At 44.5% G+C, this 27,555-nt stretch overlaps 1 protein-coding gene and 1 pseudogene across 2 annotated transcripts in view; one reads left to right on the top strand and one right to left on the bottom strand.

Moving 5' to 3' along the window:
* Window positions 1-11,064, bottom strand: part of CABLES1 (Cdk5 and Abl enzyme substrate 1) — a 107,743-nt gene extending 96,679 nt beyond the window's left edge. For both annotated transcript variants that reach the window (XM_033087612.1, XM_033087613.1), the window contains exon 1: window positions 10,112-11,064. In XM_033087612.1, the coding sequence (XP_032943503.1) occupies window positions 10,112-10,944 (833 nt within the window). In that variant the 5' untranslated portion in view covers window positions 10,945-11,064. The remainder of the gene's footprint in view (window positions 1-10,111) is intronic.
* Window positions 11,065-20,572: 9,508 nt separating this feature from the next.
* LOC117038707 (39S ribosomal protein L17, mitochondrial-like) lies at window positions 20,573-26,133 on the top strand (annotated as a pseudogene).
* Window positions 26,134-27,555: the final 1,422 nt, after the last annotated feature.

The following is a 27,555-nucleotide window of genomic DNA, read 5'->3' as shown; positions in this document are numbered from 1 at the left end:
GGAGGTGAGGCCTAATCACCAGAGTAGCATATGCTGACTCAGTGCCATGGCCACACAGGCCCCAGGGATCCCTCCATTCCGGGGTATTCTGCTTAGAAAAAAGGCACAAGTGGCAGCACAAAGACCACAGAATGAGGGACATGGCTTCTGCAAAGGGAGTGAACCAAGGTACATCTTCCAGAATTGTCCTTGGAGGTACCCGCCCTTCCCTTCACATGTGCCCCAACAGGGCTGCAGGGATCCTCCAGGCAGGGCAGCGTCCTCCGTGTATCTATGTGTAGGCCAGATCCACTGTCACCCTTAACCTTACCACTTTGCTGCTCTAAGGGTACAACGCTGAATGTCAATTCACCCCTTCTTGCTTCCCTGTCCCCAAGACCTTTATTTTGGCAATGGAAATTGGCAAGACTCCTGTGTACCTAGGGGCAAAATGCAGCACCTAATGGAGGGGGCATTGTTTTCCTTTGCTGCTCCAATTTTAGTTTTCTACTATTTAAAATTAAAACAACGCAGCAAATTATCTGTTTAGTGTACCATAGCATTAGCTCCACCAAAACAAACAGCTCCGCTCCCAACGATCTCAGCAGACCTTGCCAAATTTCCAAACTGCTTCTTGACAGTGTAGGGCGCGGGACAATTGTGAACAGAATTAACAAGTACAGTTTTATTGACCAACCACCAAGAGCCACACCTCTGCCAGGGACTTCATGTTCCATTCTTATTTTAATGCTGCAACACCCCAAAAGGGCAGGAATCATTATTCCCATTCAGTGGATGAGGATGCTGAGGCTCAGAGAAGTTAAACGAGTTGCCCCAAAGGTGCCGCTAAGTGGCAGAAGCTGACTCCAAAGCTGGTGTTTCTTCTCTTGAGTCTGTTCACCCAATTTGTTGGGAAGGAGGCTGAACAGCAGGGGTGCCTGAAAAGAGGGACTGACACGAAAACTATGCTTTGGAGAGAGCTGTAGTTATTGGGAAAATTTTCCACAACTTGGGCCCCAAACCAGGGTTGTGTTGGCCTGCCCCAGAGGTTATCACATGAAAATCAGCATTCTGGCTTGATGAGAAGGCGCTGGCTAGCCAAAACTATAGCACAGTATTTCTTTGTACTTTAACATAGTGACCTTGATTGACTCTAGCCCATAGGTCTGAAATGGATCAGGCCCCAGCATTTTTGTTTTCTTGAGGTTAACTAATACACAAGTGGAAGATTTGAGGCAGGAAGAAGAATAAAATTTTATAGTGCTTAACAGAGTTCTTTGTTTTTCTTAAGTGGTACAACGATGGTCAAGTTTTCTGTTCATTTTAAGAGTTTTGACTTAAAGTGACAAATGAACTAATAAAATAAAACTAATAAAACTCATACATGCAGACAACAGAATGGTGGTTACCAGAGGGTAAGGGGGTGGGAGAAAGGAGAAATGGGGGTCAAATATATGGTAACAGATGGAAACTACACTTTTGGTGGTGAGCACACAATAGAGTATACAGATATTGAATTATAATGTTGTACACCTTAATTTATAAAAAATTTTTAACCAGTTACCTTAAAAAAATCAATTAAAAAAAACAACAAAAAACTCTCAACTTAGAATTAGAAAACATGGGTTTCAAAATTCCAGTCCTGCCACGTAGTAAGTACTTGACCATGGATGGAGTAGTCACTTAGTTCTTCACGGTCTTGACTTTCTAATCTATAAAATAGCTACCACGTTGCCTTTTACAATGACTTGATAAAATAAGATATATGAAATCACTTTGTAAATTGTAAAGCTCTAAGCAAGTAAGTAGAACTTATCAGATATTCATTTTGTAATGGATAAACTGAACCCCTCAATTACCCACACAATTTCCTTGAACATTTGTAATCTCATCTTCCTTCTTCACTATTCTCTCTCAAAAGCAAAATTTATTCGAGTCAATAAGACATAATACTTCATTGAGAATTCGCTTTCAACATCAGATCAACCATTTAAAACCCTAACGTGCCAAGTTTTGTCATAAGCAAAAAACTATTGACTTTGCCTTTCTTCCAGTCCTTCACATTTCCCCCGCCTCCCTCCCTTCCTAAAATAATCACGTAGACATTTTGCTTTATAAATCATTGGGTCAATGACTAAAGTGCTTTAAAATAAAAATCAATGTGTTAGGCACATAGAAATCTTTGGCATTCTCGAATATTTTATTAGTCTCTTCTTGAATCGCTTGTCATCTATTTATCATGAAATGTAACTTAGATTTAAGTACACCTGGCATTTAAATCCGGGACAGGACTAGGCCATTTAATGCCACACATTATTACACTGTTGCAAGTCCTAAACTTCTAGCATTTGCATGTTCTGTTTTATAAGCTTTTGTCTTTGTGACTACATGTGCAGCGATAAACCCCAAACCACATTAATGATAAGCCTGTTAAATATAATTATCCAAATGCAATTATCCAAAATGCTAACACCAACAAAAAGGGGGGGGGGGACTAAGAAACTCTGATTGAATGTATGTTCTTGGAGGCTTTTAAAAACTAAACAAAAATAACAATACATTACACAGTTTGTAAAGAGTAAGGGCTATAAATGATTGTATGATTCCTACATGTAATACTAGGCAGTCTGTTTGAGCCCCACAGTATCTGTGAAAAGTTTGGTTTTTAAATTGTATGTCTGATGAAACTTGAGGGGGTCAGACGTTTTTCTGAGGTGCAAAAATCGGTGATGGTGACCCTTGAGGGAAATTCACAAAATTATGTCAAGTAACAGATTCTTATAAAAAGTCTGGTTTTCAACACTCTTCCTCTGGTGGCGACATTTTGCACAGCCCCTCAAGGGGAGAATTGAACAAAAACATATGTGGTGTAGCCCGTGGTACACGTGCTGGTAAAACAGCTCTCTGGAAGAAGGAAAAAAAAAAAAAAAGCCTTGACTTAAAAAGTTGGCTGATTCCTACGGTGTAAATACTCCCACCACGTCAGATTTCAGGCCCATAGGAGCCAGCCAGCTACAGCACACTACTACTGGGTTTAGCAGAAACCCAGCTTAGAAGTCAGAGAAACCAGGTGCAAATTCTAGCTCTAGATTCCAGTTATGAGGCCTCGGGCAAGTTTCATTAACCCTTCCAGGCCTCAATCTCTGTAGCTGTAAAATGTGTATAATCCCCAGGGGAACAGCAGTTACAATGGTGGCCAGGGGGCCCAACGCCTGCCTCACATGGAATACAAGGAATGTAAAACTGACAGGATCTGTGTGGGTTTCCGCCAGGGGAGAAGGTATTGGCGGGTCCAAACAGAAACCATGAGCCTCCAGAAGGCAAGGAAAGTGACGGTAGGCCAAAAGGGACCTGGAACCGTGCTCACCTCTGGGGTATAGAGCAATGGACTGGGGTAGGGGGTCACACACTTTTTCTGTATGGAGCCAGAGAATGAATAGTTTAGGCTTTTCAGGCCATGTGGTCTCTGCCGCAACTACTCAATTTTGTCCTTAGAGCACAAGGGCAGCCAAAGACAATACAGAAATGAACAGGCGGGGCTGTTTCCCAGAAAATGTTACTTATAAACAGCCAGTGGGCAGATTTCCCCATAGACCGCAGTCTGCAGACCCCTGGGCTAGGGGAAAGGGTGATGATGAGAAGATATGGAGGGTCCAAACAAAGGAAACTCACCAGGAAGGAGGTATTATTATTATTCCCATTCATGGATTAGAGCCTGGTCACAAAGTAAGTGATGGAGCCAGAGCAACAAACACAATTCCTGGGGTGCCAGGCTCATGCTCCTATTCCACCACAATCTAAACCCAAGGCATGGAAGCACCAGATGCAAAAGAGAGGCAACAAAGATGACATGGAATATGGCGTAGCTGAGAAGAGAGGAAGCAGGCCAGAGGCTGGGCAGGACTGAGTACTGTAGCACAGGAGTCTGTCTACCATTCACTGTCCTTTGGGCCTTCACACAGAGGTCCTTCCCGAATGACAGAAAAGCAGAAACCAAAATAAGGAATCTACAGGGTGAGTAGTGCCTTTACAGGTCATTTAGGCCACCTTCTGCCCAGTTCAACTGAAGCCAGTTTGACAAGCATTTCTGAGCCTGACACACTCTGGTACCAGCATGCACAGCTTTGAACCCAGCTCCCACATATAGGCTGAGGGATCCTGGGAAAGTCACTTAACCTCTCTGTGCTTCAGAATGGGTGTGATGAAGTAGTGCTGTCTGAGGGTTATTATAAATATGAACTCTCCATACAGTACTTAGAATAATGTCTGGGACATGTTTGTTAGATAAAAGTACTGAGTCAAGGCATTGAGTTAGGTCCCACAGGGGAGGGCCTGAAGTGTCCCTGCCCTCGTGGGGGCTCGAACAAGAAGCTCCCCTCTAACCAAGCATCCATCACTGGAATCAATGGCCTATTTGCGTACAGTCTCCCAACAGACAAGGACCATGTCTATATCTCCCATGTTAGCATAGTAGCGCTCTCAAATTTGACATTCATTACCATGTTTCCCAGAAAATAAGACCTCGCTGGACAATCAGTTCTACTGTGTCTTTTGGAGCAAAAATTAATGTAAGACCCGGTATTATATTATATTATACTGGGTTTTATATTATACTAAAATAAGACCGGGTCTTATATTAATTTTTTCTTCAAAAGACGCATTAAAGCTGATGGTCCGGCTAGGTCTTATTTTTGGGGAGTTTAATATTTGTTGAATAAATGACACAAGGCCTTAAGTCGCAATACTGGAATGGAATTTCCCCACAACAAACCTGACAGATAACAAAGCACTCACTCTGTGACCTTGGATTTGTGCCCTTCCATGTCTACAAAAGTATTTTGTTTACATTCATTATTGTTCAGCTTCAGCTTCAGGTGTACGGTGCAGTGATCAGGCATCTACATCATCCCTGAGGTGGTCTCCCTAATAACACAAGTGTCCATCGGATACTCTACAAAATCTTTACATTATTGGGGGGAAAAAAACTACTTTGTTTACAAATGTAAAGTTTTATAAACAAAGGTTTACCTGAAGGCCCTTCAGCAACAGAGAAGGTTACTAGGGATCATTTCTGAAATGCGGGTGGTGGTGGTTAGGGACTGATCACCTCACTGGGCTGTCGCTTCCAGCTTGGATGGCCTCCTAACGCTGTCTGTCCAGTTGTGACACCTCCACTGCCAGAGGGAGCACCGCTGAAGGTGTTTTTACGTTCTCCCTTACACTGAAGGAAACCCATTCATTCATTCACTAGCGCACGTCCTGCCAACTGAAGCCACATGGAACAAACTTAACACCACGTCTGCATCTGATTCTAAGGTTAGGTTATCCAAGCATCTGATTCTAGGTTAGGTTATCCAAATATCCCCAAGCTAAATGCGCCCCAGCCTCTGCAGCAGGCCACCGTTCTAGGACTCTTAGAGCACTCAAGCTGGAAAAGCTGCAGTGTTTCCCTGGCCCAACTCTTTAATTCCGTAAGGAAACTGAGGCTGGCAGGGGGTGAGGCAACCTAACCTGTCCAGGGTTACTCGCCAAGGCAGGGGCAGGCCCAGAATCCAGGGTTGCCAAGTGCCAGTTTGGCATTCCTGATTTACATCACATCACCTCACCCAGCCTCTCCTACCTTTCCATCCCAGTGTGTTCCAAAGGCTACCTGCCCTTGACCGTCTCTCTACCTAACAACTCTCCTTCCAATGGAAAAAGGTCCAGGCAGGCAGAGCTTCCCGGGACAGCACTGTGGACACAGTGCAGAGCCTTGCTGCAGCTTCCCCTGCCCTTCCTGGAGGGTAAAAGGTCACACTTGAACTTGCTGCCCTCTCTGGGTACTTGCCAGGAGTGAGCAGGCTTCCGACTTATTTCCCCTTCTGAGTTTACTCATGCCATGACGGGCTTTGTGACTGCAAAAAGGAGGGCAGCAGGTGAACCTCAGGCGGCTCGCCTCAGGCCCTGGCAGAGCACTGCCTCCGCCAACCCCTGGGGAAGTGTTCATGCCGACCACAGCCTGGCCTGGCCTGGGACTGCAGCTTTGGCTTCCATAATTCATGGTGCTGGAAAGATGGCTCAATAATAACTTGGGTTTGCTTACTGCTGAGAAGTTCAAAGTGTTTTACGGACTTCTGAAATTCAGATGGGTTAGGTGGCTTACAGCTGGAGCACACAGAGCGGTGACCGTCACGAAGCAAGATGGTGACAAAGTTAGCAAATGTTTTATTCCCCTCTCACTCTGATTGTCGATCCCCTAGTCGGCTCATATTTTTCTTTCAGTAAAAACCAAGACTACAGTTACAGCACGAGCCCAGGTTTCACCCAAGAGGGGCAATGTAGAGGGAGTAGTTAGAAGATCCAAGTCTGCAAAGCAGTGGGGTATGAAATGAGTCTGAACTCTGTCCCAATGTTGAGTGACCTCTCTGAGCCCTGGTTTCCTTGACCTTACAATAGTAACAATGAAAGTCCCCCTAAAGTTTGCTCCCTCAAAAGTCCATATGCATCCCAGGGAACCAGTTAGAAATGCAGAATCAAGGTCCCTCCCAGACCTGCAGGATCAAAATCTCCCTTTTCTGGAGATCCCTAGGTGACTCTAAACATATTTACATTTGAGAAGCCCAGATATGTATAAAGCATTTATTATTACATTCCCACGGATAATCAGCCCTCAATAATAAATGTCAATAATAAATGTTAAGTGCAATTACCTCTTGAAAGAGCCCAAGACACAGGCCAAGGCTCTCAAGAGGAAACAGACTCAGAAAAGCTGATTAACTTGCCCTGGGTCATGCAGTGGCATTAGAATTTGAACCCAAGACTTGGGGCTCTTCTGCAATACATGACCTCCTTCAATTTAATACCTAACTCTCCACAGGGCACAGCGCTAACTCAGTTATTCTCAGAAGCAAAACCCTCATGTTATTTTAAAGTAATACCCTAGTCACCATTAACCCCTCTGGTGAGTAGTAGCCTAGACTATGCGCTTCTGGGTGTCTGTCTGCCATTCTTAAGATCTAGGAAGTGGGGTAACCCAGGACTGCTGCCAGCTGCTGCCTGAGATGAAATTTTTAAAGTGAAAGGAAACCTTAAAACACACCTTATAAATTTACAGTCCTTTTCACCCATTAACACCTTCCTCATTCAGTGCTTACTGCCCAAGCAGAGAAATACGACAGGGTGGCAAGCTAGAAAGCATCTTTTTGACTTCTCACGTCTGACACCTAGCCTGAGAGCAAACCTCAGCGTGCTGGCTTCCCAGGGCTGGAGTCCCTGCTTCTCAGCCCATCATCCTGGGTTCCCCAAACACTACAATGGAGACTGGCAAGTAGCAGCAAAGCTGAGGCTATACTGGGTCTGTGAAAGAATAGCCATGAGGATTAAATGGGATGTCAAATATCCAGCCCAGAGCACAGAGACTGTGTCATTATTCCATTGATATATCTATGCCAGGCCTGGGCACAGAAATTTTCCTCTGTGTTGTATTTCAAAGTTTGGAAGTCAAAGCAGTATTTGCGATTGGTTTCACAAGTGTTCAGATGTAAGTAACAAAAAAGAACAGGTTTCAAGATTTCAGATGGGATAATTCTGATTTTTATACACCTGTACCAAACCTGATACATGAAATCTCAAGTTCATTAAAAAAGGCAGATTTCAGATAACACTATAGCAATGCTTTCCAAACTTCTATTTGTATATGAATCAACCAGGATCTTGTTAAAATGCAGATCTGGACTCATGTAATCTAGAGAGAGGCTTGAGAGTTTGCATTTCTAAGAGCTCCAGTGAAGCTAAAGAGCCAAGAGCCCACGCTTTTGAGCAGCAAGATTCTGTAGAATTCCTTAAATAACAAGAAACAAATCCAAGAAAAGCATAATTTGATTTTAAAATGACATGCCAGAAGAACATCCATGAAGGAGCATATGAACCACCCAGGCTGGCAGGGTTTCTTCATGGGAGGCACACCAACAAAGCAAATGGCATTCTTTGGGCTGGCCCTGACCTTTCTTCAAATGAGTTTGTACTTTATATCAAGCTTTGTCTCGGTAGGTGAAAGTACTCTTTAGTGATGGTAAAAGCAGCATGCTTCTGACAAAATTCTTGAAAGCAGGGCAGTGTAGGGAACAAAGCATCGTAGGATATTTCAAGTTCATTGCCACTCCAACAGCTTGTAGGCCAAGATAGCTTTTCAAGGCCTTTCTTCAATCAACGTTTACCCATTTAGCTCCTCTCTGTACATTAAATTTGATGCTGTTTCTGTGGATAGCTGTAATTTTTAAAAAAAATGCCTATCAAGTTGCCAGTGATGGAAAATTCCAAAGTAGCAAGATGAATGTGATTGTCAGGTTAAGGAAGCACCTTATATTGACTAACTCATCTTAATGTGTGTGTTGCGGGGAGAGATCAATAAAACATCTAAGAGCTTCAAATTGATAGGATCAGAGATTAAATTCTGACTACTCGTTGGATCAGAAACACCAACACAGACGATCCTCCATATTCCCTTAAATGAGATTCTCAGAGACAAAGTGTGAGGTAATCTGATCTCCAGCTGCTCTTAGCACAGGAACACATCTATCTACCGAGACACAGTCCAGCCTTGCACACTGGCTTAGAATAACATGTATGTTTATTACAATGCCTGTCATGACCCTCTGGACTAGCTGGGCTTATGCTCAGCCTCTAGACATGAGCCAGTGAGAGATGTTAAAGCGGGTAACACTGAGCTGCCCAGAAACTGCTGAGTGCGCACCACTTACCCTGAATGGAAGGGATTTCCCTCCTGTGCACTCCTGGGCTAATGGGGAGATGTCTCTAACAAGAAATGCCAGGGCCAGGCTGTCACCTGTGCCCTCGCTAACTCATCCGTATAATCACAAAGCTGCTTCCCCCACTCCACACCCCTGCCTTCAGCCTGCATGCTGCTACATACTGAGTAGGGCCATGATTTCCCCCACTTGGGAAGAAAGAGACTCAGCAAACTTCTGGATGAGCTTGGCTTGTTCTTCCCTATTTGTCCCTTCGGGGAGGAAGTTAAGTTTTCCAATAAGCCACCTTCTTACTTAAGCCAGAGCAAGCCTGAGCTTTCAGGTGAGCATTACAGGAGGGAGGAAGGAACAGAAAATGTTCTCCCTTCTCATCTTGAGGCCTGAAAATGTTAGCAAGGTCCCAACCAGAAGGGGAAACTGAGGACCCAGGAGGTTAGATTAGCTGAGCAAAGTTGGAGTCAGTGCTTTAACTGACTGCATAGGAGGCCTTATTAACTCATAAAGGAGAACAGATACTCCCTCCCAGGCAACAGGCCTGCATTCCCCAGCCCCCAACTCTGATCCTCTTCCAATCTCCAGTCCCACTGACTGACAAATCTAACTAACTGTCCCTTGAACATATGGTGACAAGCTCCAGTTATTTCCTGAATAAGCCTATTTCCAATACTTCTTGTTTTTGCTAAGATGCTAATACCTGCAGATAACGTAAACTAGCAAGTACAAGCTTTCAACTAACTAGCAAATTCATCTTGGAATGGAAAAAAGAATCCTCAAGCCCTATCCCCGCACCGCACCCCCGCCCCGCCCCCCCACCCCCACGGCCCGGTTCAAGGGAATGTAAGAAGGACTTTACATTTTTTTAGGAAAGTAAAAGGAAAACGCCAAGTTTTCCTGAGACACAGGAATACTTGAGCGTATACAGGAATTTCTCAGGAGGGATTCACCGCGTCTGCCACAAGTTCAGGCTCACACGTGCGACTGAGACGTGAGGGCCGGACCCACTGCTCGACCCTGTGCCCCTCCAAGTCTCGCCTGGGATGGGGAGAACACGTCTCCGGGTTTGAACTGGGTTTCTGAAAGTTCGAGATCGCTTTGCGATGGGAGCGTTTAGTGCCGCTTTTTAATGATCTCCCGCAACTCCTAACTCCAGACCCACTGTATGAACGTGGTGCTTCTGCTCTGCGAGTGCTGGGCTGGGCACACACGTGTGAACACATACTCTCTGGGGACTCTCCCTCTTTAGAGTGCCCTTGTGGTTTGGAATTCGGGCCACAAGCCCGGAGATCCCGCAGGGCGCGGGAATGTAGGAGCGACCCGTGTCCCGCAGCAAAGAGCAAGCGGGAAGGGACGCGGGGTTAGACGCGCGTAGTGTCCTGGATACTCACCGGGATCTCTGCAGCTGCTCGAAGGCGCTGGTGCTGACCCCCTGGCCCGGCTGCTCCAGGGGGCAGTAGTTTTGCGAGGTCTGCCTGGAGAAGGCGATGGGCAGGATTCCCTGAGTGAATGAGTTGAGGCGGCCCCGACTGCCGCTCGCACTCCCGGGAGTCCCAGAGCCCAGGAAGGCGGTCGCCGGCACCTGCACGCTGGTGAAAGCATCGTCCTCCTCCAACTCCTCTTGCCCGTCGGATAGCTGCAGATGAGCGCAGGCAGCGAGAGGCGCCGGCCGGGGCGACTGCAACTGCTCCCCCGACGCCCGGCCAGCGCCCAGAGGGCTCGCGAACCCCCGGCACACCCCGAGTCCCGGAACAGACGCGTGGCCGCCGGGAGCCAGGGGCGGCAGCGGTGAGGGCTGCGGGAGGCAGGGACTGGATCCTGCTGCCAACGCCGCCGCCGCCGTGCCCGCCGCCGCGAGCGCGTTACAGCCTCCCCGCTCGGCAACGGCGAGCATGCCGAGCCGAGTCCTCGCGCCGCAGGCGCTGCCCGCGCCCGACTTGGCCGCGCCGCTCTCCTCGCCGCCGCCCCACTCCTCGTCCTGCAGCGGCGGCCGGCCGTCCAGCGAGATGTTAGTGAGGAAGGAGAGAGCAGCCTGGCGGCGCCGCGGGTCCATGCGCGGCTTCCTGGGGGGCTCCGGCGGCGGCTGAGCCGGCGCAGTGGCCGCGGTCTGAGGCTGCTGCGGCCGCTGCTGCAATCCGTTGGTGCCCGCGGCGTCGGTGCCGCCGCCGCCGCCGCTGCTACTGCTGCAGGCGGCCGTGCTGGGGGTGGCTGCAGCCGCCGCCATTGTGTCCGTCTGCGGCGATATTTCTGCGATGCCCCAACAAGCGAGCGGCGCCCGAGTGCTAAGCCGCGGGCGCGAGCGCCAGCGACCCGGGCTGGGCAGGGCGCGGGGCGCTGGCGGCGTGCGCGGCGGCCCGGCCCCCCCGCGGGCGGGCCATACTCGCCCCTCGGTGCTGGGGCGGGGGACGCCGCCGCCCCGGCCCACGCGCTCGGCTCGCTTGCTCGCTCTCCGGCTGACGGGCTGGCTGGCCGTCCGCAGGCTGGCTGCCTACTTGTTCCGGCGCCGGCCCCCCCTGCCCCAGCGTTCTCCCGCGGCCGGCCCGGGTGTCCGTATTTATAGGTGCGCGCGCCCCGCGCTCGCGCTCCGGAGCGCTCTTTGCAATAACACAGTATCACGTGTGGGGAATGAAACCTGGGAGGAAAACAAAGCCGCAGGCGGCGTCCGCAGAGGCAGACGGCGGGAGGCGAGGGGCCGGAGAAGAAGGAAGAGGAGGAAGGGAAAGTCGAGCGGGTGGCGGGGCGGGGGATCCGCCGGGAGGTCCTGGTCGCCCGAGCTTCCTGCGGGGAGAGTTAGTGGCTCCCGGGGCGCACCGTACCCGAGGGCAAGAGGCGAGCACATTTCCCCCGCGCGCTCAGACTGGAAGTTGGGGGGTGCGAGCAGAACCTCTTGAGTCACTGTGTGATGATGTTGTCCCAGAAGAGTTGTGGGTCTGCGGGATAGTTATTTGGATCAACGCCTAGATTTGGCCCTCGAGCTTGTTAACTGGACCCCGCGCTGCTGTTGGGCCCTGAGAAATAAGTCCTTATTACTAGTTACACGGGTAGGTCAACAGCCCCTTACATGGACTTACAACAGTCCCATCTTAAAGCTGTCGCTAACCATTGAGGTTGTGTCTCATTCATTCTCAGGTTGAGGAAGCACCCCTAAGATAAATGCACGCCCCGGGTGCTTAAGAGCCCAAGCGCGCGAACATCTTCCGTGTGGCCAGACTAATTTACACACCACCATTTGATGGTGCTGTCACTTTTCATCTCTTTCTTAGCAAAGGCCAACATACATTTTTACTTTGGCCCTGAAATGTGCTCTGCTTTCTATGAAGACTGAGGTGGGCTAAAATGGCCTCACGCCATTTTCCCCTTATTACCTTGCAAAATTTTGTGGATTATGATCTCTTTTTCCTCCCGTATAAACTGGGACCAATATGTGCAGTTAACTACCATTCATTTGATAACATCCGTTTGGCACCTACCATGTATTCTATAAAGATGGGTTCCTACCCGGAGCTGCAGCTCTGGATCTGGGAAGAATCGCTGAATGCTATACCCCAGAACCATCCCCAGGGGTGTATGAGGGAGGACCGGCGTGACGGGGGTGAGGGGGGGTCGGGGGGGGAAGGTTAGGAGCGATCTGAAAACGTGTTCTGGTTTCCCTGTGCGGTTTGGGTGACTTCCCAAACGCAGTAAGGAACCAACGTCATACTGGGTTAAGCTCTGCAACATCTAAGAAACCTCTGTACACGTTTCTGAGGGAGAAGCAATGTGTTTAAGATCAACGGATTAATTTAATTAAAGGTTTAAATTTAGCCCTGGAGCTAATGGGTAACTAACTCTACATTGAAATTCCACTCCATTTCGAGTTCAGGAGAGTAAATTGAGTAATGGAGAGCAAATACACCCTGTCCAGAGATGTGCAGCCAACCTGGAGGATGAGATATGGGGAAGTTTCAGGTTACATTTGCTCAGGACAAACATGGCACATGGCCCTTTACATGAACAATTGTTCATATTTTATTTTATGTCATTTTTAGGCCTTTTGAAAAACTGAAGCCCATGTCTATTTATAGCAGTCTTTCAGCAGCTAAGTCAAAGCTTGCTGACCAGCTCTGTGAAATTTCATTAGGATTTTAATTACTTTGTTTAACTAACTACCTAGAAACTTCCAAGGCTCTTTATTACAATTAACTTATTTTCCATTACCACTGGCCTGGTTGTGCTGGCAGGCAGTGTTGAATGAAAGACACCAACTCTGCAAAAGAAAACACTAGTTTTTTAATTATAAAGGTGATATATGTTAATTGCAGAACATTTAGAGAATAAGATAAGCAAAGAGAAGTAGGAAAAAAACATCACTAACAATCTCATCTATGGAAATAACTTAAAATTTTGATTTTTGTTCTGTGTGTATTTTGAAACAAAAGTGAAAACAGGCTATATTTTGTGAATTTTTTGCTTGCTGTGTTGTGATCGTCTTTCCATTTAGAATATTCTTCTACAGCATCATTTAAATAACTGCATAGTGTTCAACTGACAGAGAGACTATGATTATTAAACTTGTGCCCACATTGAACATTTAGGTTGTTTCCACTTTTACTGTTATAAAGATAGTGGTGGTGACATCCTTTGTTTTTCTAAATCTTGCTACCATTCAATAGTTTTTTCTTAGGTCAAACAGATTCTGGGTCAAGCAGCATATCATGTTTCTAAGGCTTTCCAGCTTAAAAAAAAAGGTTGTTACAATCCGCTTCCTCACCCTCTTGCCAGCACTGGATATTAAAATTTTTTCATCAATATTAATTTATTTGCCCATTTGATATAACTCTTTGCTTATTTTTAAACTACAAATATGCAAACTAATTTAAAGATTAAAGCATCAAACAAGAATCAACATCTGTTTTACCTCCAAATTGTTCCTGTGATCCTCGTATGGGAAGATGAGAGATATGATTTACTGTTCACCTACTGTGTTCCAGGCACAGAATATTTCTAATCCTTAGACCACCCTGCGTGGGGGGGGGTGCATTATCATCAATATTTTACAGATGAGGCTCAGAAAAAAAATAATTTGCCCAAGGTAACCTAGCTCTTAAAGTGGCTGGGCCTGTATTACAAATCTTATTCCAAGACCCATGCGTGTTCTGGCGCCCTCTGCTGGTAGGGATGTTTTATGGGAGGGGGCCAGCACCAGATTTAATCTTATAGATGTGCTTGAGAATCAACTACAATGGAAATAATAGAAACTTTGGAGGAAGACGATCTGGGTGTCAAGAGCAAATCTCTTAACCTCTCCAAGCCAGTTTCCTCTGTGGGTTATTATGAAGTACAAATGAGACTGAACAAGAAGCATTTTATAAACTTTAAAAGTACTTTTAAAAACTGTTGTTATTTATCCATCCTAATCTACTTATACCCTGACTTATTCCAAATTTACTTATTTTTTTCACCCATTTATTCACTGATCAAATATTAAGCAACTTCTATGGGCACAGCGCCACCTTGTTACAAAAAGAATAAAAAGTGTGGCCTTTAGCCCTTGAAAATAGTGGAAAACAAAAGCTCAGGTCACATTTAAATAAAAATGCGAGACAGACTGATTAAGTGAGCAATCTGACTGGGACTGTAAATGTTATCAAAATGTGTAAAAGCAGCTCTTTATCTGAGATGAGACCTGAGGGGTAGGATTTAAGCTGACCTGGGAGATACAGAGGGCAAGGAGTGGGCACTTCAGGGAGAGGAAATTCTGCAAATAAATTCCTCGTGGATTGCAGGCATAGAGGATTACAACTTAAAATGTAATTTTTTTTTTTTATCAACCAAAGTTTTATGTATTTCATTTACTTTCATATTGCTCCTTCCAAGCACCCATCCTGAAAAACATTTTCTGGCAGGCATGAACTGTTTTGATTGACACACATGAGTGTCAATTTTAAAAAGAAAGAAAGAAAAAGAACCTGCAAGTAAGGGCTGACCCTTAAAAATGAAAAATTAGCAGACCATGAAGTCTGAAAATTAGCTTAGAGATGACAATGGCTGTCATTCATAACAGAAACCATTGGATATAGTGGAAAACAAGAGGCTCTGATGCCAGCTTAGACTCTTGCAAGCTTGTGAGCTTTTGGGTCTCCAGGTCGGACCCAGCTACGTGCACAGTCTTCCAGATGAAGGCTCCGCTAGACTCTGCATAAATAGACAGGTCTAGAGAGCTCTGTGTCTCCCAATATAAAAGCATTATTTTATAGTGTTTGCATTTGTTCAGGTCATTTTCAGGCCATCAGAGTGGCATGGATGTGGCCAGATTCTGGGGAAATATCACCACTTTGCCTGCCACTGGGAAGTTCAGTTGGACTAACTGGTGACCATAGTAACCTTCTCTGATACATGGGCAAAAACATGAAGAGACAGCTCACAGAAAGTGAAATGCAAATGCCTGGTAATTGCTTGAAAGAAGGAGAAATAAGAGTAATGGACACTCTTATACTGCTGATGGAGTGTCGATTGAAACAACCTTTCTGGGAAGTTATTTGGCAATAAGTATCAGGAGCCTTAAAAAGTTCAGGGTTGAGAACATGAGCTTTGGAGTCAGACTGGCCAGGTTAAATTTTGTCCCCACAATCATGGCTTTGAATGCACTGAGCGTGTTACTCTACTTATTTGTGCTTCTGTTTTTGTCATTTGTGAAATGGGAGCGATAATATCTACTTTATAGCATTGTTATGAGGATTCCGTGCAGTAACAGTGCAGTAAATACTTGGTACATGGTAAGCACTCAAGAATATAGTTACTGTAGTAATCCTAAGGGGTTATTGAGAAACAAGGTCAAAGATTTACACACAAAAATATTCATTGCAGCATTGTTTAAAATAAAGACAACTTGAAAAAAATAAATCCTAAATGTAAAACAATGGAACACTAAGTAAATTATGGTTTACTCAAACAATTGGATACTGTACCTCTATTTGTTTAAAATTATCTTTTCCAAGCTTTCTTAATCATGTGAAAAAATGTGTTTTGAAACACTGCTAACCAAGTAAGGCAGAACAGAAACTAGATCGATCACAATATCTCAACTTTGTAAAAAACTGAAGGGAATTGTTTTAAATACTAATATGTGTCTAACAGCTACATGTGACCAGAGGTTAAATCACTGCTTAGTAAGATTATGGTGATTTCTATTCTACTTGCTTCTTTTTGCTTACTTAAATAGAAATAAGTGTGTGGTCATAGAAACTGCTTCTCAATTAACAGTTTTAAAAATATGTTTAAATGCATAGAAACAAATCTTGGAAGAAAATATGCCCAAACGTTAAGTGGTAGAATTATTGGGGACTTTTTTCAATTTCTTTAGGGATATTAGGAGGCAAATAGCTTTCTCTGCCACAGGTGGGTATGACGTAGTTAGACAGAGAAGAAAATGCCGGTTGACGGGAGACTAGGTATGAATGAAGGTGCAAAGACAGGGATAAGAAAGGAACAGACTTTGGAGAAGTGGCTGGCAATGAATAACCTGCCTGAACAGCTAGATGAAAAGGATTATAGCGGTGAACAATGGGAGATAAAGTTGAAAACCAGTATATAGTGCCAAATCATGAAGGCCTTGAATCTCAAATAAGGAATTTGAACCTGTAGGTACTAGAGCGCCATCGACAAGTTTTAAACAAAAAAGTGACACGTGTATTGAAAGCCAAACTAAAGGAGAATTAATTTCTCAAATAAGAATATGCATAAGGGATTGAAGAGAGAGTCTTTCATTTCTGTATTGATTCATTCAGTATGCATTGAGCTCCTTGCTCTATCCATTCCATGCTCTCTGCTAGGCACTTAGAGTAAGTCAAGGTCTCAGACTGATAAGAAAAGGGGGGAAAGAGAGCAAAGGGAATAAGGGTGGGTGCTCTTTTATGTGGAAGCCCTGAAATGGTCCTTTCTCCCTACATAGGTTGAATTCTCACCACAGTCCAGCTATTTATCCTATCTGACAGACAACGAGACAGATGCTTAACAAAGTTAAGCATGGTGATGTGCCTCTGGTCACACACCTGATCCCTGAATAGTTCCTTCTGTAACATCCTAGGGTGGAAGTTTGTGTCAGCAAGGACCGGCCTAATCCTGGGGGTCAGACAGGCCCCACAGAGAAGGTGATATTTAAACTTGGACTCTAGTTCACGTGTGAGATAGGGCATTTCAGGTCATGCAAAGACATGGGGACAATAACGTTAGGACTCTATTACAACAATTCAGGCCTAAGGCAATAAAACTTGGAGTTGGCAGTGAGAATGGAAAAGAAGGGTCAAGTGCGAGAGACACTGAGGAGAAACTAACTGGCTTGCAGATTTCCAAACGGGGCAGGGGCAGCTGTAACTTCTGAAAGAACCAACGGTACCCTAGGGAGGGGAGAACAGATGAGAGGGTAAAACGCTGGCTGAATTTTGGCCTGAGCTCATGTTCTATACCATCACACAGTGGCCCAATGAAAAGGCCAAGATCTCCTTTCTCTAAATCACAACTTCACTCATCTTAAAGAGAAGTAGGCTTTGTACCTGCACAATCCTCCAATTTGGTTACAGATGGCCGCACACAGTAGGTTTCTCTGCCATAGATGGGTAGGACAGTGGCTGACGACACGGGCCTCTGGACCACCCTGTGCTGGCCATAATCACACAATCCATTTGCCCTGTGAGACACAATTCAGAGGCAAAACAGCATTCTGGCCCCCTTTTGTGATATACTGGGAGAAGTCTTTGGGAAAAAAAATCTATTCCAGGGTCATGCCCATTTCAGCCGTTATAGGACCTCTGAATGTCAGAAACCCAAGTCAAAGCAGCTTAAGGAGAATGTATTCAAAAAAAACAGGCGGGTCTCAAGAAATATATAATCGGGAATACAGTTGAAGCCAGCACATAGAGAATTGTGCATGTAAACACTTGGGGACTCACCTCTTCTCCAGTGCCCAAGTCACGTTCCATCATCTCCCTCTACAAATTAGGTTCCTCTGCTTCTCTGGCCCATGGGGCAAGAAATGTGCCTTTGACAGATTCCCACATTTATAACTTACCGAGACTGGCCCCTCTAGGTTTCCATTTCAAATTTACAAAGGAAGACCATGATTGGCAAAGCTTGTACGGAGCAGGACCTGGACCAATCAGCTTGGCCAGGTCTCAGCTAACAGGTATTCACTCCTGGAAGCAGATGGCTGAGGTGTGTGGGTGCGCAATTTCCAGAAGAAGGGAAGTGCATGGTAGATAAAACGGTAGGGGTCTACCCTGGTGGGCACTTCCTTAACTTCTCTAGGCCTATTTTCCTCACTTGGAAAATGGAGATACACGATCTACTTGGAGGTTATTATTGTAAAGACTGAAGAGGATAAAAAGATGGTGGTGATACTCAGACTTTCCACTCAGCCCTCCTAAACATAAAGAGAATAGACTAACAGCCTGAGAGGTCTGTCAATGAAACTTAAAACAGGACATTTCTTTGAGGTCTTCTTTTTGGCTTCAAAATGTAGGAGCTCTGGAAATTTAGCATATGGTAAAATTGACATCTCAAATCAGAAAAGAAAAGATACATTATTCAAGTCAACGATGTTGAGACAACTGAGTTGCCAATTGGGGAGGGAAGTAGATCCTTCACAGTTTACACCAAATTAAATTTGTGTTGAAAGAAAGATTTAAATGCAAGGGATGAAACCATGGGAGTACTTAGGAAAAGTACTAAAGACCTTAGTGAAAGAACTTAGAACATGTACTCATGGTTTGTTTTGTTCAGTGCTGCAACTCCAGCACCTAAAGCAATGCTTGGCATAGAGTCGGAGCTTAGTAAATTGTTGCTGAAATGAATTCATGAAAGAATATTTTTAAATCACCTAGATAGGAGAAAAGCCTTTCTAAGAATAAAACCCAGAAGTTTTAAAAGCAAAGATAAATTTAGCTAGTAAAAAAAAAATTATAAATGACTATAAGGGCGTGAGGGGAGCACACTAAATCAAAAGACAAATGTACTGGAGAACAATATTTGCAATTCATATCATAAAAGGTATCTTTCCTTAACAGTTAAAGAAATTCAAAACATCAAGGGAAAAGCCAACAATCCAGTAGAAAAATGGACAAATGATATGAAGAAACAGTTCCCAGAATAAGAAATACAAATCAGTCTTAAACATATAAAAAAAGATACTCAGCCTCCTTCATATTTAAGAAACGCAAATAAAAACCCAATGAGATACAAGTTTTCACCTATCAGATTGGCCCAGGTCGGAAAGTCAGGGAACACACTGTCTACTGTGTATTGGCTAAGGGGCGAGGAAACAGATACTCTGACATAGCGAATGAGAGATTGAAATTCTCTCCAGAGTGTGATCGGACCATACAGTATACCTGTGACCCATTTCTAGGAATTTGTCCTGCAGATATCCTATCACGTGTACAAATGAAGAATATTTAGGGTTATATTTGTTGTAGTGTTTGTAATAGGAAAATATTGTAAATAACCATCATAGGGCTAGTTAACAAATTCTGGCACATCCATACAATAAAATATTTATTGTTCAGCTGTTGAAAGAATGAAATAACTCTTTATGAATGTGTTATGAAAAGATCTCCAAGATGTAGTGTTTATCTGAGAAAAGCAAGCTGCAGAGTAGTGTGTATTTTATGCTATCATTTGTACTAAGGGGAAAAAAAACCCAATTCATATTAATAAATATTTAGTTGTACTATGTATAGATTATCTCTTGGACAATTCCTAAGAATCTGGGAATAGTAGTTGCCTCCTAAGAGTGAAGCTGGGTGGTTGGAGACCAGAGATGTAAATTTTCATTCTAAACTCTTTTATATCTTTTGAGTTTTGTTTCAGGAACATGAGTTACCTCTTCAAATAAATTAAATTAGGAAAAATGTGTGTTAACTTAGCGTTCTGCTCCATGATATATCCAAGACGGACATAATATAAAAATAATGTTCTAAATTACTTACCTTACACTAATTAACTTTCCCTCACAAAATCTAGAGTGAAATTAACATTCTAGAAAGACACAACACATTTATCCTGGGACTTTTTCTTTTGGCCATACCAGGAAGTATCCCTTTTCCAAAGAGAATGGAACTTTGCACTGTTTGGCACATCGAGTAGCTGCCCCACAAATGTGAGTTCCTCTCTCTGTGGGAACGGAACTTTTCCTGGCAGAGGAACCGGAGGGAACCACTCCATTGGCGAGGTCAGGAGGCTGATGAGTGTCTCATGCCCTAAGCAGAGCTTTGGGAGGTATTATCCCATGAAATCCAAGGTTTCATCATCCCAGGAAATCCACGTTCTTTAACCTGGACCAATGCCTGGCATATACTAGGTACTCAAAAAAATATACAGAGGATGCCAAAAAAAAATGTATACGCATTTTAGATAACATCTCTTAAAATGTGTATACATTTTTTTAAAATAAATTTTATTGGGGAATATTGGGGGACAGTGTGTTTCTCCAGGGCCCATCAACTCCAAGTCATTGTCCTTCAATCTAGTTGTGGAGGGCGCAGCTCAGCTCCAAGTCCAGTTGTCATTTTGCAACCTTGTTGTTGAGATCTCGTGCTTTAACCAACTGAGCCATCCGGCTGCCACTCCGGAAGCTCAACCAGCAACCCTGTTGTTCAGAGCTCGCACTCGAACCAACTGAGCCATCCGGCCACCTGGAAATGTGTATACATTTTTTTGGCACTCCTGGTATTTCTGGAATGAATGAGTATACCAAGAGTTGGGGGATCTCACCTGAGAGAGTGGCAAATGCTGTTCAGAATCTTTTGGGAAGTCCCATAAATAGGCGACATTTAACCTGGGGCTTAAAGAAGAAATTCCTCATCCAGAAGACAAGGGAGATGAGTCGGCATTTCAGCAGAGAGAAAGGCTTCTCTTTGGCCATGAGAGTGGAGGGAGAGGAGCCTGGGAAGGCCAGCAGCGCAAGGTCCTGGAGCTCCTATCTGCCCACTTGGAGCAGCAATCAGATGTGGTCAGTTACCTTGGGGGACATCGCTTGTGATGGTGGTTATCTGACAAAGTTAATTTGTAAAGGTCCAGAAGCTGACAGGCAGGAAAGAGACTAACCAGGTAGCATTCACTTGAATTCAGAGGCTTTGGAAAGGGAGAACCTCAGGGAAAGACTGACTTTTTGAGCTGGTGGGCAGAGCTGTGCTCTCAGCCTATCAGATCCAGTACCTCCTTTTTGTCCCCCTCATTATCACGATGTGAGAACCATAGATAATAAGAGAACCACAATCCCTATACAGAATCCAAAACGCCTTGAAAATCCAAAGTTTTCCTTTTTTTTTTAAAGTTTACAAGCAACATCCATTTGTCAGCAAAACCTGCCTGAAGGAGACCTGAAGCTACATAGACCATTCTAAGTGTCTATTTATATGTTTTTTGCTATAGAAATATTAGTGTGCTTGATTATAGGATATTGTTCCGGACACCACTGAGGCATTGTATAATATATTGTATGTGCACCATACTACTTTACTAAAATCGGTGAGATTCTGAAGCATATCTGGCTCCCAAGAGTTTTGGATATTGAGTTGTGGTCTAATATAATTGACCAATACACATAATGTTTAAAAACAAAAAGTAATATAATGCCCTGAGTGTAAAATAAAGAAGATATAAAAGAGTAGACATTTACAATAATATAATATATATTTCGATATGTGAAGGCTGGGGTAGGACTACATTCGAAGACCTAAGACATGAGTTGGGTGCTTGCCCCTACAGGTAGGAGCTCCTTAATGTGACAATTCAAATGCAACTGATAAAGTTGTATATACTTTTTTTGCAATTCAAATACTAGGAGAGACATTGCTGTGATTTTCCAAAATGATGAACATCTCTAGGTAAAGTTCCAAATATAAAAAAAAATAGTCTCTCTCAATGTACTCAGTAGTTGCGTTCCTGGAAAATCTAGTGCATATAAAAACCATGCAGAATTACTTTGTGTGCACTTGTAAAACATAATTAGGTTTTAGGATATAATTATAATGAGACTTTTTGCTTATAAGATACATTTTAATGAGATGTTTGAAAGTGTTCAGGATGCAGGACAATTCTTTGTCGTGGGCGATGCCTCACACATGGCAGGGTACCTCGTGTCCCTGGCCCCACATGTTAAATATCAGCAGTGCCCCCTATTAGACCACTGACAACCAGAAATGCCCCTCACATTTCCACAAAGCCCCTAAAGTGGTAACTTCAGGAGGGGAACACCACTCATCCCCAGCCTGCTGGGAACCACTGGGGTGGAAGAAGCTGACAAGGGCTGGCGGATGAGCCCATGGAGTCCCAGGGCGGGCTCCCATCCAGCAGGGGAATCCCAGTCAAGTCCAGACGAAGCAGTTTGGATTTGAAGAAACTTGTTTTCCCTGGAACCTAAGCCTCAAAGAAACAGACTGCAATTGCACACCTAAGTTCCTCATCAGGTGTGCCAGCATGGAGCTGTGGCACTCCCATTGGCCAACCTGAAGGAGGTGTTGGCCTCAAGCACCTGTTTTCCCTGCCAGCAAGGTGACGCCTTCTTGAATGGGCTGATGGGCCACATGGTATCCAGAAGATGGGGAGTCTGGGGTGTGTCAGGCAGCCTGCAGGCTGTGTGGCCTCCTTTAGTTCACTCCTCGAAGTCTTAATGTAGCTTAGTGATTAAGAGTTAAACCCAGAAAGATAGTTTGGGAACTATAATCAATAATGTTGTAAAGATTTTGTAGGGTGCCAGAGGGACACTTGTTTTATTAGGAAAACCACTTCATGGATGGTGTAGACACCTGACCACTGTGCTGTACACCTGAAGCTGAAGCTGAATAATACTGAGTGTCAACTCTAATTTCATATGTATATAGTCACGAGATATGGAGTACAGCATAGGGAATAGATCAATGGAATCGTAACAGTATATAGGAGTCATAGATTGGGGGAGGGTGGTTATCACTTTGTGAAGGGTGTAAATGTTTAACTATTACATTGTTTTGTACACCTAAAACTAATTTTAAAAAAGATATTAAAAAATCCAGATATTCAAATAGAACACTTAAATTATATAAGCTTCAGTAGATCCCTAAAACCCAAACTGTAACAATATTTTAATACCCTACTCTTAGAAAAGGAAAATGTTACATGTACTGCAGGTAACAAAAATAATAATAGGATGATTTTTTTTAAAAAAAAAGTTAAATACAGCAGCATTATTCACAATAGCCAAAAGGTGGAGGCAATCCAAGTGTCCATCCATGGGTGAATGGACAAAATGTTGTGTATACACACAATGGAATTATTATTCAGCCTTAGAAGGGAAAATTGAGATTCCTGCTATTATGGATGAACCTTGAGGACCTTATGCCAAGTGAAATAAGCCAGTCACAAAAGGATAAATACTGTATGATTCCACTAACTAGAGCAGTCAAATTCAGAGAGACAGAAAGTAGAACAGTGGTTGCCAGGGGCTGGTGGGCGAAGAAGGAGGAATGGGGAGTTGTTGTTTAGCGGGTACAGAGTTTCACTTTTACAGATGAAAAGAATTCTAGCGATGGAAGATGCTGACGGCTGTACAATAATGTGAATGTACATAATGCCACTGAACTGTATACTTTAAAATGGCTAAGCTAGTAAATTTTATATTATGTACATTTCACCACAAATAAAATTTAGAAAATAAATTAAAAGCTAAGGCTTTGATGGAAAAGTTACCAAGCAAGGGCTCACGGCCGAAAGCACATAGAAGCCAGTATTATGGTACCGGCTTTTGAGACAAGAAAAAAATGAGATCAACTGGCAAGGAGACAAGAGGCAAGGCTCAAACTCTGTCTCCCCCATCCAGGATTCAGGCAAGATTTAAGGCGTTTCAGCACCAATTCTTCCTGGACAATGAACCCTCCGCTTCGGTAAGGGTTCTGGTGTTCAGGTTCTGGTGATGCCCTAGTCCTTTGGTTCTGGGGAAGGAGTGGGGAGCAGTTAAGGAGTTGTTACCGTGCTAAGGTCTGGCTGTCTGCCGCTTGAAAAAGTTAAAAATCGAGAGACCAGTTTGGTGGAAAGAAAAGCAGGTTTATTCAAAATGCTGGCATTCTGGGAGGATGGTGGTCTCACAAGTGTTACTTGTAAATAGTGTATCCAAGGTTTAATCTTTGGTTCCAGGTCTTGTTAGAAACAGGATAGGACCGGGTCGAGCTGGTTCTGTGCTTTATAGAAAAACTAGTAATTAAGTTCTGGCTTTACTATTTACCAGGAAGTGATGGGTCTTGGCTACGTTAACCTGAGTTTCAGTTTCCTCATCTATAAAACAGGGATAATGACTGTACTCTTCTCATGAGGGAATTATAGGGTTCACTGGAGATCGTGTGTATAAATCAAGGGGCACACTACCTGCCGGGCACATTGTCAGGACTCAGTAAGTGGGGTTATTGTCGAGCATGCAGGTTTCACACAGTCTCTGCTCATGGAAGCAATCTTTCCCCCTCAGACACTCCCAGAGAAGCATTTGGGACATTTAGTTAGAAAAATACTGACAAAGAAGAAAGATTGCGGGCCCAGGGTTGTGCGCGGGTAACCTTCCTGGGGCTTCCTGCCTGTGGGTCAGCCTTCTCCCCACTCACAGCAAACCTCAAGGTTCTCCAAGCATCTTTGCTGTATCTAGAGAAAGCCCTTCTTAATTGACCTTCAGAGGGACACTTCTCCTTAAATGTAAAATCTCCACTATTTCCACTTAGACTCGTAGGGAGAGTTGATAATTGTTGACAGCAATAAAAGTTCATTTTCTTTTGTTTGGATTAAACAATAATTTGATTGGAAAATGCTTCCTGGAGCAGTAATTAATGACTGGCTGCAGTTGCTAACTCTAGAGGTAAAGCCAAAGGCACTTAACCCAGCTAGTCATTAGCTACCAGGAAATGTTCGACCTAGAGGGTATTCATTCATTCACTGCTCGTACAAACCCTGAAATTGGTAGGAAGAAAAGTGGGGAAAAAACACTAAGCAATTTCTTTTTATACAATGAAAAGTTTAAAAATGGGGCGTTGTGTTGCCTTGGCCACCATTTCTGGCTCTGGGGAGCTCTGGGCTGTCCTCCACCATTGCCTGCAGCCCTACAACAATTAGACACGGTTTTCAGCAGGGCAGCTGTGCCTCCCAAGTACCTATAATGAGTATCTGCAGCTCCAGGCTCCCACAGAAATCCTCAAGCCTTCACTTGTTACCGTAATTTCCTTGGGAAGTGTTTCTAATTACACATTTCTTGCTGCCTGCTCCAGGTCAAGTCTTCTTGCACACAATATATGAATTACATGAAACCACAAAACAGCGAGGGGACCCTGGAGTGGTCCAAATTGCTATGTAGTTGTTTTTAACTTAGTAGTTAAGCATTACGGATGCAATAGGGCATCATTTGCATGCGCAAAAACAACATTAAAGCAACAGCACGTGCCTCCTTCTTTGTAACTCTGTGGTGCTCAGGACTCGTTTCAGCAAGACAGCTATATAATTATAGAATTTTCAACTCTAACACATAGAATGTTTATTTTAACTATTGTGGTAGGGTCTATGCGAAGAGGGACTTAATTTTTTTGGATTGTCCCTTGGGACCTGCCATTTAGGGAACTTCTGGCAGTTTAGTTTCCTGGAGATGAAAACAGTTACCTTTGGACTTTCTTGGTTTAGGAAATTCTGCAAGATGTAAGGCAACGTTCACCAACTATCCTTAGAGAAAACTGAAACCAAGTGCAATCTAAATCCAGATGCTACTATTTGGATGTTAAGACCCTTCCTGGGGCTTCCTGCCTGTGGGTCAGCCTTCTCCCCACTCACAGCAAACCTCAAGGTTCTCCAAGCAACTTTGCTGTAGCAACTTCTCTCTCTCTCTCTCTCTCTCTCTCTCTCTCTGTCTCTCTCTCTCTGTCTCTCTCCTCATCCCCTTTTTTTGAGTTGAGTAAATTGAAGCATTATTTAGCTCTTATAGAAGGCGCAGCATTCAGTCGCCACCGCCATCTCCCATGGCCCGGCCTTCTGCGCCTGGGTCTTGGTCCCGACTCCCACATCCACTTGTTGAGGAACTTGCTTACCGGACTAGTGCGACACGAACGCACAGAGGCGTCACGGGCGCGTCTGGACGAGACGAGGGGTTACGCTGAGAAGGAGAAAGACTTGATCCCAAAGCCATTTCAAGTACTGGCCCCTCAGTACCAAGGTCAGAACGGAGGCTCCACGGGAAGGCTGCAGATCCCAAATCGGAAAAGCAGCATCCGACCAAGATGGCAGTGATCGAGTATAAAGGAAACTGCCTCCCACCCGTGCCCCTGCCTCGTGGGGAAACAGCAACCTTACACTCCTAAATCAGCTGCTTCCGGGGCTGCGGCAGAACCAGGAAGCCAGCATCCGCAACTCCCACACAGCCCAAACACCAGCGATTTAACTGGAGCCAAAGGGTGTGTGGTCCCCATCTGCCCACCATCATAGGCCTTTGGAGCTCTTTTAATGTCTAAGAAGAACTAGAGCTAGAGTTGTGAAATGGACAGTCTTAATGGAGCCCAGAACCTTCTGGGGAGCCAGATAACCCTCTCTTTGCACAATAGATAAAATTCCTTGTATGAATATATGTAAACTGATTTTTTTTTCTCTCCCCTTGGGATATCTGACAATGAGAATTATCCAAGTGCCCAGTCTCCGTGGGATGGTAAATTCACAGTGTATGTTTCTGGCTCTTAGATCTGGATTTTGTTTGGTTAGACAGTTTTGTTTTTCTTTTTCTGCAAGATGTAAGGCAATGTTCACCAACTATCCAACCAACTATGCCCTATTACGTCCGTAATGCTTAACCAACTGAGGAAGGAAGGAATGCCGGTTTATACGGGCATGAATCTTTTAATTCCAAAATGGCCCCCAAAGTTGACTGTGTTTTGACATCTAGCATAGAGACTGAGCCCCTGGGATTTCTTGGAGAAAGATTACTTCCTGACAGGAGTTGGAGATTGAACATCTAGAAGTGAACCTTCCATAATAATCTGGTACCCTAAGCACCTTCAAGGAACACGACAACCATTCTGTCTCTAAGCAGGATGACGTATTACCCTCACGTGCTCCCCTCCAGCCCTGAATGGGCCTCAGAGGAGAGGACCTGAGACCTCAGATATACTACCATCCTGGCCAAGGGTGTAGAATCATTCAGCAGAGGATGTGAGACTCCAGATAAGCTCCTTCCTCTTGCGGTGGGAGTTGGGGTGGGGAGAAGAGTGAAGGACAGGGATGAAGTTGGAGGGGGATTAGGAAACTAAACCTGGGAATTTCCTGGAAATTGTTTATTGTTGTCAAATCTGGGCCTCTCTGGGAACTCAGAAAAGGGAAATTTGGCTTCAAAATGGCCAGAGTACATAAGAAGTAGGAAGCCGAACTGGGCCCAGCCGGGCTGCCCATCCCTCAAGGCTCAGAGGCTTGACTAGGGTGGTAGTCCTTGGAAGACTTTGTGCTGTCGTCCCAGCCGAAACATTTGATGGCAGGGCCTGACAGTTCCCATATCCCTGATACAGTGGAAAGAAGAGATTTTATCTTAGGCTGGACCTTCAGATTGTATTGAGCCCACCAAACCCGTCCATTGTCTGAGATAATAAGGGTGAAGGTGGAGAGGTCACTGGTCTAACAGAATGATACCAGCTTCGGTGATGGAGGTATTCTGGTACTATTTCACTGCAGTTCTTCTCGTCTGACACTCATCTACTCCCAACAGGGTTCTCCATCTCTCCCCCTGCTCCAATTTGTCTGTCACAAGCTCTTTCTGACATTACGAGTGACATAGTAGACACTCAAAGCATTTATTAAATAAATCTACAACTCTGAATGC

The sequence above is a fragment of the Rhinolophus ferrumequinum genome, chromosome 19 (assembly GCF_004115265.2).
Source record: "Rhinolophus ferrumequinum isolate MPI-CBG mRhiFer1 chromosome 19, mRhiFer1_v1.p, whole genome shotgun sequence".
Taxonomy (NCBI): domain Eukaryota; kingdom Metazoa; phylum Chordata; class Mammalia; order Chiroptera; family Rhinolophidae; genus Rhinolophus; species Rhinolophus ferrumequinum.
The sequence above is the reverse complement of the archived record's forward strand: the minus strand, read 5'-3'. Positions and strand labels throughout refer to the sequence as shown.